At 40.5% G+C, this 14,328-nt stretch overlaps 1 protein-coding gene across 2 annotated transcripts in view; it reads right to left on the reverse strand.

Moving 5' to 3' along the window:
- Positions 1-701: 701 nt before the first annotated feature.
- The window catches only part of LOC117504346 (proline rich transmembrane protein 4), a 32,932-nt gene continuing 19,305 nt past the window's right edge, over positions 702-14,328 (reverse strand). The window contains exons 3-4 of one of the 2 annotated variants that reach the window (XM_034163782.1): positions 13,688-13,786; positions 703-2,918 (exon numbers count right to left, since the gene is read on the reverse strand). In XM_034163782.1, coding sequence (XP_034019673.1) covers positions 913-2,918; positions 13,688-13,786 — 2,105 coding nt within the window. In that variant the 3' untranslated portion in view covers positions 703-912. Of the gene's footprint in view, positions 2,919-13,687; positions 13,787-14,328 lie in introns of both variants that reach the window. The other variant, XM_034163783.1, reaches the window with a different exon arrangement.

Raw genomic sequence — 14,328 nt, forward strand, 5'->3', positions numbered from 1 at the left:
ACAGATAACCGAATTCAGGACTTTTTAAAACCTCACCATTTGTTTGTCCATCTAAAAAGCACAAGCATAGCGAAAGGTGATACACGAGTCTAAAATTTTTCATTTGAATGTGTTTCGGCTTGAGTGTATTGCCAAGCAATTAAATTTCCAGAACAGATTGGTAGCTTTTGTACCTAAAAATGGCAAAGGGCTTTTTAGATGGACAGAAGAAAAGACTGTTCATTGCAACCGGTTATTTTAAAGGATTATCACTTCAGAACATGTTTACAATGAGATAACAGAGAAAGGTTCTTTGCTGTTCAGTACGCTGAAGAATAAATAAATAAAACTACATTTGGGTTTTATTTCATTGAGCTTGATATGTTTTCAGTCACAATGCCGGATAGCAGAAGCTTATTGGTATAAAACAATCTTTATTGAACTGTCAAAGTAAAGTTTGAACACAAATAAATTAAACTCTTCTGTATTTGAGGGTATAGTATTCTACCAGTAGAGGGCGGTGCAGCACTACTGTAGTAAGGTATTGGGAAGTTAATAATGCTGTTATACATGAAATGCATTTATAGTTCTGTTATTTGAAAGCATATTCAGTAGTTTTAACAAGTGCATATTCAGTCACAGTACTATATTGGAATGTAGGTATTAAATAAAACCTTTTTTTTTTTTTTTTTTTTTTTTTTTTTTTTTCCTTTTACAAATCTGGTTATCTGTTACCGGAATGACCAACATTTCTTGAACTCTTTTTGACTAAACAGTCCTTCAAAAGTTGCTTACAAATCGCCTTTTAGATTTTAACATTCTTGGCACTTGAATTCTCAGACATTCCTTCAAAATCTTCTAAAAATAGTTTGCTCTGTTACACCTTGCAAAGCAGGTGCCAGTTTTGATAAGTGTTTAATTGATCATTGTCCTTTATAAATCAATAGTCTCGCTGCAGATGCTCAGAGCATCAGTTTGCTTGCAAACACAGATGAACTCCTGCTGCACAGACCGGTCAGCCTCAGACGACATGTCCAGGTCCAAGCTCTGTTGTGAAGTGGCACCCAACGCGTGGTAACACTTCTGTGGGTCTGGATGGGCCTGCTGGCCAGAAGATGCCACATTGCCTGAGTTGGCCTGCTGAGTGTGTGTGTCCGGGCTTGGGCAGAGGACGTGTGAGGATCCCCCGAGAGATGCTCTGTAAAGAGAACAGGAAGAACTGTCTCTCCATTGTTCAGGGGATGAACAGCTTGAGGAGCATGACAGGGAAGGAGATGGTCCACCCATATCCGTATCGGCTTGAGATTGGGTGCAAAGAAGATGAGGTTGAGAGGCCATCTCAACACAGGAAGAAGTCCGATACAGACCGGAATCATCTGTGAAGGGATCGCAGAAGCTGCTTTGGAGAACTGGACCGTTATTTATGGATTGGTCACTGCAGCGAAATGTTCCAGAAGTGCTGAAGAGGCTCATTGGGAATAATGCCTCACTGAAGAGTGCCTCATCTATGCTGCGACGTAGGTTGATGGGTGAAGGTGGCCGTAGGTCTGCAGTGGAGTCACTGGTAATTGAAGATCCTCCTGATGGTGCTCCGCCTTCAGGCTTTTCAGAATCCTGTAAATGCAAATCTAAGTCTTGATATGCCAAGGCCCGGTTGCTGTGGTAGAGGAGGTCTAGATCATTTAGACTGTTAGCAAGTCTGTCATCTATCAAAGTGTAAAGTGGGAGGCTCTCAGTTTCTCCAAGACCAATGGTATCAACAATGGCGAGCTTCTCCTGCTGACTTAGTGTCCATTGATAGCTCCCAGGTATCATCGGTGACTTAGATGCCAACAGTTCAGTCCAGCAGCTTCCAGCACCTGATAGGTGGTTGGAACAATAGACTGGCTGTGCAACCACAAAGGCTAAGGTAAGGCATACTCCAAGCTCACACAGTCTGCAACTGAATTGAAATGTCCACCACGGCCAAGGATGGAAGACCTCCTCTCCACCAGCAACACCCATAGCGTTGAGCATTGCATATAACTGCAGTCCAGCACATGCTAAAAAAAACAATGCCGAAAGACAAACTGTTAGTGCTGCACGTTCCCAGTCCCGACTTTCTGCAAAGGGGCAGCGGTTGTAACGCTCAGCAGGTGTTGGAGATGTGTTATTCAGGTGGTAGATATGCTTCGAGTCTGCTCGTACGTAGATGTAGAACACAAAATAGGCCGCAGACAGAAATGTTGCCAGTGCTACAAATGCTCCGCGGGAGATTAGTGAAAGAAACAAGCAAAGGGGTTTTTGCTGATAAAACCTGAGCAGAGTTACTGGTCCAAATGCAGCGGCAAAGTGCAGGACAACCAGGCAGGCCAGGAAACATGGTCTTTGGAAGGCTGAGTATGAGAGCTGCATCCTTGAACGCATGGAGAGGAGGAGGAAAACCAGACCAAAAGCTGCAGTCAGGCAGGGAAATGGCGCTTCATAGAGCATCAGTGAGGCCTCTGTGGAGGGCAAGCGGTCCTGGTGGCCGTATGCATCATATAGCAAAGAGAAAGACCTGGTACATCCAGCCGCTAGGAGAAACAAACTAACCAGAGCAAAGTAGCCACATCCAGATGGGCATCGCAGCGGCAAGCAGAGCAAGTTGAGTGCTGAGGCTAGTGTTAGCATAGCAAAGGCACAGCCAGTGCCGTAAACGTGTGCCTCCCAGGCTAAACCCCAAGCTGCCATGGCACTGTTCCAGTCACTATACAATGGCACCAACATCGGTGGTGCTGGGATCATGAACATGTTTGTGGCGGTGGTGTTCTGTGTGGGCTTGACGTCAGAAGTTGGCAAGTCCCAGGTGTCAGAGATGTTGCAGATCCCAGAGCGTTCTTTATTGCAGTCTGGAAGAAACGTGACTTCTTCGTTGTCCTTTGGACTGACCAGCCATTCATCACTGTTCAGTGGAATATCTGTGGAAGAAAAACAGTTTCCACAGTTCCATCAAATTTGCATTTCATTGGTAAACATTTTATGCTATCTGCTCACCTAAGAGTCATTTTACTTATCTATTTCAAAATAAATAAATTGGGGGGGGGGGGTTTGAATAATTTGTTGCATGGTTCTGATACGTGTTCCTGCACCCACCACATTATGGAACCACCCTGGGTCCTTGGGGCCAACCAGTCTGTCCACATCACCTGAAAATAGCCATCTATCCATCACTGCTAGCTGATATGTGGGTGTCCCCTTGACCTTTTCAAGGTGCTAAGATCCTCAAATTGCCTGGTTACAGAAATACCCTCTGTGGCCAAAGTGTAACTGACATTTCCTTTGGCTGCAACTAAGACTTTAGGATGCCTCATCTGAGTAACCATTTATGAGAAATGGTTAAGAAAGAAAAAAACAATGCACATGTGCGCCCGAAAGGGTGTAGGCAGAAGCACAAAGCTTGTAAATGCCTACCCCTTTAACCAAAAGTACAAATTATACAAATGCATATAAAACTATACATCTACCTCATCCAAAGTATAAATTGATTCCTGAACTAAAATTTCAAAGATACAAACATGCAAGCAGCAGTGCACTGTAAACAAGACAAAATCAATAAACCTAATTTAACATACTGTAGCAAACAATCAAATAGTTTCTGTAGAGCCTTTTAAAGCCAACCAAAGTACCAAGAGATTTTATGTTATCTGGGCAGTTGTTACAAACATTAACGCCTTTGCCAGAAACACAATGACTTTTTACGGTGGTTCGAATCTTTGATTTCTGAAATAACAATGTTCCTCGTAAATTACAACTGGAGTCTCTCGTTTTAAACAGGTCCTGGACATGTTGGGGCAGACATTTGTTTTGCACTTTGAACATAATTTGTATAATGATATAATCAATCAAGTCCCAAAATTTAGAATATGCAAACGGGTAAACAATGGGTTTGTTGGCTCACGATATGGTTTCTTACTAATAATTCTTATAGCTTTCTTTTGAAGTGAAAATATAGGATTAGTATTAGTTTTAGTTTTATCTACTACTATAAGCAACAGGTTTGTCGTTGTGTCCCACAGCAGCCTGTACTCAAGGTTCTTGAAATGGAGCAATATTTCCACCTGGTGGATGTTTGCCATTAATGCAGGTATGATCAAATTTCACCAAGAGCTCTAGTTTGACATAACCACATCCAAAGAAACAAAATATCAAAGGCAACCAGTTGTCGCTCTAGGCCACTGGCTAATATTAAGGTCTCGCAACCATACACTAAGACAGGAAGTGCCAGGACCCTATAGACTTGGGCCATCATTTTCCTGCTGACTTCCAAAGGGGGGCTCAAAAAGGTTAGTTCCCCTAAACCCCTGGTACCTTTAACATCACAAGAGGTTCTTGGTCGGTATCGGCTGTTTTCCAGTTGAATTTCTAACAAAATGTCCATTGTGGGTTACTTATCCAATTCTAGTGATGTCACCCCAATGTGTATATAAGTATTTGACTGTAAATAAATCCTAGCCTGAAAAATGGTACGTCAAAACTTAACATCAGTATCGGAACCAGGCGCAAAGATGCTTTTGAGATTTGATTATCGTAACGTGAAATCAAAAACTAGGTGTGAAACTGGAACAGCATATTTCATTTTATTGTGTGTATTAGACCTTTTACACGGTTAACTCTAAAGCCTGAAAACAAACTGACTGAACTTGAGAATGTTGAAAGGGAGTTCCTCCGTGTGCTAATCCTGTATGAAAGCTTTTATAAAGTCAAGTTCCATCTGGGATAAAGAAAAGGCATGTGTGAGATCAACCCACTCACAACCACAAACCAGTGCCTGCTGGATTGCGTAAACCATCTGGAGTTTCCATCCAAGTGCTGTTCATTACGATTGTGTTGGATGTGTTTGAGTGCTGTGGAGGAAATGGCTGTTTTGGAAATTTATACATAATCGTGAGCCAATGTGTTTGCCTGAATCGCACTGAGCACTTGACAAGCTAATCTGTATCGTACTTGTTTATGCTTGTTCATTCACTGGGCAAGGACTTTAAAGACTAGTTTAAAATGACATAATGCTTCACAGATGGGCAAAAAGATGAACATTTTTCAGTTTGCTTAATTCCAATTATCTCTTGCACAAATGTTTTCAATGTAATAAACTGATCTAGGAATAGCTTAAAGTTTTATGTATATTAGACAGATCTGGTATGTTTGTACAGTCTTTATTTGGGTGGGCCCACCTTTGGTATAAATTTTATTGAAATTTGTCTTACTTGATTAACTAAAAAAAGTTCTAAAATAATTGGTTAAATTCATGTTTTTGAAGCTCTTAGGTGTAACATCTTTTGGTATGTGTGGAATATCTCTGGGACTGTATAGGACTTAGTAATTAAACTCAAACTCTACCACCCTTGCTTGATCTTTGGATAGATTTTCTAAAACCCCTAGCTACCCAACCTAGGAACCAATTTTGAAAAAAAAAAAAAATCATAACATACTTGACAATCAAAACTAAGCATTTTCTTTAGATGAACCAAAGACAGAAGGGGTGAAAACCTGTTTTTGTCCACTTTTTTTTTTTCTTTGGTACAAGTAGAGAGGCTGCAAGAAAAAAAGAATATATCATCCTGGAAAAGCTCGATTCTTCCTTGACCCAAGACCCACCCTTCCACCACATTTCAAATGGCAATTTGAGAACTTTGCTGATCCAGAAGTCTTCCCTTCAACCTTTCAAACTCAATTCTCCCAACTGCAGGTATTCTATTATTTAAAACAATGTTAAATCAGTTAGGTCTATTTTGAAAACCTGACTAAGCAGGAAGCCATTGGGACTAATGACTTCCTGCTTAGTTTAAAAAGGATTGTTGGCTTCCGTCTTGGTTGACAGGCTTTCAGGTCATGGTGATGGAACACTTTCTTAAGGGTGGACAGTGTTGCATTTCTCTCTGATGCCTCCACCGGCTTCATTAGTTCCTTACTGGTGATCATGAGGTTCTTTTGGACCTTTACAACCCCTGGCAAAAATTATGGAATCACCGGCCTTGGAGGCTGTTCATTCAGTTGTTTAATTTTGTAGAAAAAAAGCATATCACAGACATGACACAAAACTAAAGTCATTTCAAATGGCAACTTTCTGGCTTTAAGAAACACTATAAGAAATCAAGAAAAAAAGATTGTGGCAGTCAGTAACGGTTACTTTTTTTAGACCAAGCAGAGGAAAAAAATATGGAATCACTCAATTCTGAGGAAAAAATTATGGAATCGCCCTGTAAATTTTCATCCCCAAAACTAACACCTGCATCATATCAGATTTGCTCGTTAGTCTGCATCTAAAAAGGAGTGAACACACCTTGGAGAACTGTTGCACCAAGTGGACTGACATGAATCATGGCTCCAACACGAGAGATGTCAATTGAAACAAGGAGAGGATTATCAAACTCTTAAAAGAGGGTAAATCATCACGCAATGTTGCAAAAGATGTTGGTTGTTCACAGTCAGCTGTGTCTAAACTCTAGACCAAATACAAACATGGGACGGTTGTTAAAGGCAAACATACTGGTAGACCAAGGAAGACATCAAAGCGTCAAGACAGAAAACTTAAAGCAATATGTCTCAAAAATTGAAAAATGTACAACAAAACAAATGAGGAACGAATTGGAGGAAACTGAAGTCAACGTCTGTGACCGAACTGTAAGAAACCACCTAAAGGAAATGGGATTTACATACAGAAAAGCTAAACGAAAGGCATCATTAACACCTAAACAGAAAAAAACAAGGTTACAATGGGCTAAGGAAAGGCAATTGTGAACTGTGGATGACTGGATGAAAGTCATATTCAGTGATGAATCTCGAATCTGCATTGGGCAAGGTGATGATGCTGGAACTTTTGTTTGGTGCCTTTCCAATGAGATTTATAAAGATGACTGTCTGAAGAGAACATGTACATTTCCACAGTCATTGATGATATGGGGCTGCATGTCAGGTAAAGGCACTGGGGAGATGGCTGTCATTACATCATCAATAAATACACAAGTTTATGTTGATATTTTGGACAATTGAAAGGATGTTTGGGGATGATATCATTTTTCAAGATGATAATGCATCTTGCCATAGAGCAAAAACTGCAAAAACAATCCTTGCAAAAAGACACATAGGATCAATGTCAATGAGCAGATCTGATTTGATGCTGGTGTTAATTTGGGGGATGAAAATTTACAGGGTGATTCCATAATTTTTTCTCAGAATTGAGTGATTCCATATTTTTTTCCTCTGCTTGGTCTAAAAAAGTAACCGTTACTGACTGCCACAATCTTTTTTTCTTGATTTCTTATAGTGTTTCTTAAAGCCAGAAAGTTGCCATTTGAAATGACTTTAGTTTTGTGTCATGTCTGTGGTCTGCTTTTTTTCTACAAAATTAAACAACTGAATGAACATCCTCTGAGGCCGGTGATTCCATAATTTTTGCCAGGGGTTGTATAACAAAAGTTGGTTCCTGGTTTTTAATTTGGGCCTCCTTCAATTGACGTAAAGTCTATAGGGTCCCAGGCTTATAGTTTTTGCGCAGTAGACGTACAGTTGTTTGTGGTACCATGAATTGCTTTGAGGAACTACATTATTGGAGACCCACAGTTTTTCTCCAGAAGCCTTGAATGAATTCCTAAAATTTCTTCCCCTTCTTCTGTTAAAGTTGGAAGGTACTGTTTCTTCAGGTAGGCCATTAAGTAAGCCAAAGCATACCCAGTCTACTAAGAATTACACCAGTTGGGCATTCAGAAGTTTGTTCAAAGCAGTGTGTCTGTTTCTGGAATTGTTCATGCTGCTTCCAGAGGAATTAAATCTTGGAAATATTTTAACATATACACTGATCAAATGGAAGATAAGAAATAGGGGAAGATTGAATGAAATTTTAGCAAGGGTGTATTTAAATATATGCCCCATGACCGTGCACCAGAAGTGAAGTGACTGTGCTGAGTCTTCTTCATCCACACGTGCACGTGCATGAAAATGCAGCAGTGCTTTTTAAATACTTGTCCAAAATGGAAAATGTGAGTTTAAATCGGCCTTGTGATTTCTGACTGGCGTTATACTGGCACATTATATTGAGTGTTATATTTATTGTGCCAGTTTTAAACACGCAGATGTTGACTTCACACTCTTTTCAGTCAAAGACGGAGTTCATTTTTTGTTTAGTCCTTCTCTTCATCTTTTATAGGTCGCACTGTTGCTGTTTCCCATCATCCCTCCCTGTCCGGCTCCCCTCATTCACTCTTTTCTTGATGACTTCCATCAAAGAACCGCCTTGAAAAAAGGAGAAACTCTCATAGGTGGGTCTGCTATTTTTAAACTGCAGCCGTTTTCACTCATCTTCCGGTGTTTTACCTTCCTCTCTCCTGCTGTGTTTTTATGCTCCTCCTCTGCACTTCTCTTATGTTCAACACGTGGTTATAATTCACCATCAGGATAACTTGGCTCTAATTTTTGGCAGCAATCCAGATCTGATTCAAAACCTTTTACTTTTATTTTGTCTATATGTCAAGAACGGACTTTATGACATCACAGAGTCAGTACATATGATATGACAACTGCCATGTTTGAAAGTTAACTGGAAACTGTCTTTGGCTGCTGCGATTTTGTTGTCAGTGGCACCACTATAGATCCGGTATGGATTGATTTGGTGTAAGTTTTGCAGTAATGCCGCTCCAGATGTACATGGAGAACGGTGCACAGAATGAATATTTATGGAGCTTTGTGATGTCAGTCGCCAGTTCTTAAAATAGTGGACAAAAAGGAAAATATATGAAGGCAAAAAAAATAAATAAAATAAAAATCAAGAACTGGCTTAATGGCACCACAAAGTGCCCTTCATCTGCTGCTTTTTCCTTTTAATTACTGTAAAATTTATTCTTGAAGTAAAGGATAGCGATAGGGCAGCCCCAAAGTCACCCACTGGTGTTCAGTGAAGGTACTGCTGGTAGATCATGAGACGTCTAAAAATTAGGGAATAACCCTGTTGTGTCTGATGATTTGCGGACATTTGTGCTGGTTATACGGTCGCAAAAAGAGCTTTACTGGCAATGCGTAAGCAGAGCTGATAAAAATGGCTATTTGCCACGGTATAACAGCATGAGCGTCTGCAAATCATCAAACACCAGGGGGTTATTCTGATTCAATACCATCGTTTGCATGGTTTATTTTTCTGTAGGTAATTCGGTCGGCAAGGCTTACCGTTGAGCCGAGGCAGCAGCATCCAACAGCGGTCAGGGCACGGAGTAATCCATCAAATGTGAAAATCCATCAAATCCATCAAATGTGAAACAGTAATTCTGTATCAGAATCCACATCAATACTTTCGTATGGGTTTCTCTCGCTCTCGGCTAACAGCTACCAGCGCGCAGCCGGTGTTCTGTCGAATTGTGCGTCTCGTCGCATAAATCGACAGTTCCGCGTCCCGACTATATTGCGCGTGTGCAGTTGCATGGAGGACAGGAATGACATCTCGTCAGGGCACGGAGTAATACATCTAAATGTGAAACGGTCAAATAATTTGCCACCGCTACCCCGATATTATACGGTCTGAAATCTCACACACTTTAACCAATCAGATTTGTGGAAAAAATGTAATTGGATTAGAATAACTTTTACAAAGTCTTTGATTTTGAATTGTGTAATAAAGCTGAAATTTTATTATTATTAATGACCTAGTCATAACCTAAGTGGTTAGTATTCTTGGTTTCATTGAGGAAGGTTCCCAGTTCAAACCCCACCCCTGCCACATTTCTCCATGTAATGTGGAGTTGCTTCAGGAAGGGCATCCAGTGTAAAACGTGCCAATTCAACATACAGATCCACCTTGAATCTGCTGTGGTGACCCCGAGTGAAAACAAGGGAGCAGCCGAAGGGTCTTACTAACAACAACCTAATAATAACAGCTGAATAATAGTAGGTTATTTTAATTTATTATCATTTATATAGCGCCAAATCACAGCAATGTTGCCTCAAGGCGCTTCACACAAGTAAGGTCGAACCTCACCACCCCAAGGGCAAGCACACAGGCGACAGTGGTAAGGAAAAACTCCCTCTGATGATTTGAGGAAGAAACCTCAAGCAGACCAGACTCAAAGGGGTGACCTTCTGCTTGGGTCATGCTACAGATACAGTTTACAAAACAAATATAGGGGAAATTTTGCCGGTGCACAGGCAAACTTTTCCTTTTAAACTTCATTTTATATATATATATATTTGTGATGTCATAAAGAAGCTTCCAATATTCATCAATAATTGTATATACTCTGAGCTAAAAAACTTGAATAAAATCTATCTAGTGATTTTATTAAAGCAAGCAAACCAAAGAATCCACTTGTTGAGGAAACTCAATTTCTTCTGTGTCAGCAGAAATATTTTATGCACCTTTTTATCAAACTTTCATTGAGTCTTTTAACATTTTCTTTATGCTGGTTTTATCATCTTTCTGTGAAAAACAAGAAGTGTCTGAATGACATCATCAGGGTGTGCTCCACAATTACTGGTGTTCAACCTATGGACCTCTGCTCTCTCTGGAAAACATGGGTGGTCCAGAAAGTACACAAAATATCATCACAACCTCATCAAGTACTTGGCAGTGAATTTGTATCCGTGAGATCAGGTTGGCCGTATTATGTGCCGATTCGGAAAACAAACCGTTATGCATATTCTTTTACTCCTTCGGCTATAAGGTCACTAAACGCACAAGTGGGAATGATGTTGCATCTTGCTCTGCTGTGGTGTCACTGGTTGCGATTATTGTTGTGATGATGTTTGATTGTGGCTGTTAAATGGTTCTTTTTTTATCGTATTCTGTAATTGTGGACAGGCTGACTCTATAAATGAACTGGCCTTTTGGGATTAATAAAGTAAGCTGGATCTGTGTCTACTGGATCTCCAGTGACACTAACAAATACAGGGTGTGTGTGTTTTCCACGTTTTGCCAGTGACCCGTCCATTCTTTTGTTTGCTTTCCAGTGATTCAGGCTGAGTGGAAAATATAACCACTGGTTGAATCGGTGTCGTGTTTGTCAGCTTGCACCTGTCGATATGTGACCTCTGAGCCTGAGCAGTTTGGCACGCGGTGGCTTCTGCACAAAGGCGGCTCGCCGCGTTACACACCACTGCAGGCGGCCCCCCTCATCCGACACTAGGGTTGGGACGACTAGAGCCCGACCGATATATCGGCTGGCCGATATTATCAGCCGATATAAGCCCTTCTCAAAGTACTCACTATCGGCTGAAATTTTGCCGATAGAACGCCGATAATTTCTCATAAACAGAACAGTTACTGAAATAATATTTGTGTCGGCAATATAAACTGTCCTTGGACCGTTTGTCCAGTAGATGGAGCTCTGACTCCGTTCAGCTGAGAGCTGTTTACACCCTTGCTTGAATGTGTTCATCACCGGCCCCCGTAGTTCGCTGTCACACTGCACTAATCGGCTGACAGAAGCATACAAGTAAGTTTATAAGGATCTATATCCTTATCCTGAACCTATATCTAAGTTGCAACAAGAGGTACAAGATCAGATGTATTTCACAACTCTTTTTAAGGATATGTATTTGCTAATTTCACAAAGGTTTAATTCTGTATTGCATTTTTTGAACTTGAAAATTCTTCTCTGTTATAAAGTTAATCAATATGAGGACAAAGCTTCAGCTTTTAGCTCATACCTTTTTTGTTAAGGGTCCAAAAAAGAACATTTTATTCATTAAAAAAAAATATCGGCTGATTTATCGGCTATCGGCAAATCAGCTGATTCATTGATTATCGGCATTTTTTTTCATCCAAATATCGTTATCGGCCTCAAAAAAATCCATATCGGTCGGGCTCTCGGGATGACTCATGAAAATCATTAGTCAACTAGTGGGCAGCTAAATTTGACATTGAATGAATTTAGCCAATTTCAGATCTTCATGGTGAAACTCAAATGTTACATTTATTTTAACAATTATAAGCACAAAATCACAAATACAAAAAAAATAAATAAATAAACAGGACAATACCTGCATTCAGACGACCTGTTCGAGCTGACTAATTCACCTGCCGAGGCTCACACACTTTCCTCACTGTGGTAGCAGCTCCAGCAGCTCTGTTCTTTTCACGTTTAAATGAACTTAATAAATGGCTTTCGACTAGTCGGATGTTCGCTAGTCATAGTCGACTATGACGACTAGTCGTCCCGTCCCTATCCAACACAATCCTGTGGGAACAGGATGTCTACGGGGAGGCACAGTTACAGTAAACGCAGTAGTTTGAATAAAATTTACTACTCAACTTTGTGGAACAGCTGGTAAGCGACACACTTCTGGTGTGAAATTACATGTGAACATGTCAACCTTCTGTGCACTGATTCTAAATCATAAAAGCAAAAGCTCGGTGACATTTCTGTCTGATGGAGTTTAGTAGAGTTTGCTCATTTCAGAAAAAAAACTAAGTCTGATGGCTTTATGACATCACTGTGTCAGAACTCTGCTGTGGGTTCATTCAAGCGGATTCTCGGAGCAGTTTCTCAGTTTAACAGCTGATATTTCTGTGGATACATAGGTCTGTCGCTTTTAGCACAAAAGGACTGTGAAGCCCCATGATGAGCCGTCAGCACAAAGCAGCGCTGTTAACACGTCTATTTTTGAAATGTACTTGACATCATTTGTTATTCTGAGGCGACGATGACGCGGGTCACACCTCCTTCTGGGAACTGAGCTGACAGTGAATGTTTTCGTGTACGTATTTTGCTTATAAAATCAGTATCATTATTCTGGCCTAATATATCAATGAGGCTTCTTTTTTTTAGGATAAATGAGCGCCCCCTGTCTGTCAAAATATGCTCATTTTTTTTTAAATGTGGTGGAGAGCGAGTTCTTCTTAAGTCAGAGAGGAGTTTGGTGAGTTTTGGTGGTGATCCAGACCTGCCTCTTTCTCCTTTTCCTTTTAATGTTGTTCTCTTACCATTCTTGCCTTATGACATCACAAAGGTCTGATGCCCTCCATCACAACTAATTCCGTTTCAGAGGTTATGGATTATTTGTGTATTTACTTAAACTCTGTTTTATTATTGAGGATCACCTAAGGACAAATTGATTTTATTTTGAGGAAAAAAGTTAAGTCATTTTGTTATTTTATACCGTTTCCTCTACTAACTGAAAGAATAGTGTCAGCTTATGTGTCTGATGACCAAATTTTGTTGGTGACCCAAATCTGACCCAGGATTTTTGCTTTTATCTGTTTCACAAACAATGCAAGACACAGCATCCTTTCATCTCATTCTTTAACATTCACTTTATGACATCACAAAGTCAGCTATACCACCATTAGCAGGCATATTTGATCTGAGAAGCCCTTTTTAATTCATGCCTGTGATTCACCTATTTATTTATTTGCTGTTGAACCATTTAATTTCCCTCAGGGGGTCATTTTATATTTCTATCCCACACCAATGAATAAAATGCAACTCGCTGACATGCAGAGATTTTGCACTTCTATGTGCTTTGCCGACGCTTTGTTGCTTTAAATTTTTTGAAAGAACGCCGTTGTCAGCAGATCACTGATTGCTTATTTGAGAACCAGTAGAGAAATGTAGTTCTTCAGGACTTGTGGTTTCCAAAAGCACAGATTAAAGGACTACTTTTGGCAATCCCTTGAGAAGCAATTACTGGCTTTAGGCAAAGGATGCAGGGTAATTTTGTCCAGAAGGACAGATTTTTTTTATGGTGAATATAAAGAGTTTCTCACCTGTCCACTGAGGCCCGGGTGTTATTAGCGGCTCAGCTGATGGTGTAGTAGAAACGTCCGCACCTTCCTCGTCCTCCTCATTCTCTTTGCTCGGCAACTCTGGGAGAAACACGTGCAATTTGTCCGATGAGTATCCTCAAACCAATCGAGAGTACAATTGAAAGCACCTCATCAATTAGTCTGACAAAAATGCATTAGTTTGTTAATCCATGGCTGACAAACGCGTTGAACCGACTCGCTCCTCTGACCACATCTGAGACTTTGCACAGAGGAAACATGGTGGACCCTTATCTTTTAACCCAGTTGTGTCAAACAGATCGGCCGTGGAGCTGCAGACATCCACCCACAGCACAGTCGCCTGGCTCCGTGTCAGTTTATTGTGTTGACATTCCTGTGTGTGTGTGGGTGTGTCAACCCTGACTCGTTATCAAGGCCAAATCTTGTAAATTGCGTGCAAATATGCTAAAATATTTCTAACAAAGTCGAGAAGGCAATGACAAAAATGAGAAAATGAGATGGATAGAATAGGGCGGCGCAGTCTCATTTGAACCCTGCGTAATATCGCGGGATTTGACCACTTATGGGGACATCCGCTCCCGTTGCGCAATATATACACAGCATAACTTCACACGGGAAAATGG

The sequence above is a fragment of the Thalassophryne amazonica genome, chromosome 22 (genome assembly GCF_902500255.1).
Source record: "Thalassophryne amazonica chromosome 22, fThaAma1.1, whole genome shotgun sequence".
NCBI classification, from domain to species: domain Eukaryota; kingdom Metazoa; phylum Chordata; class Actinopteri; order Batrachoidiformes; family Batrachoididae; genus Thalassophryne; species Thalassophryne amazonica.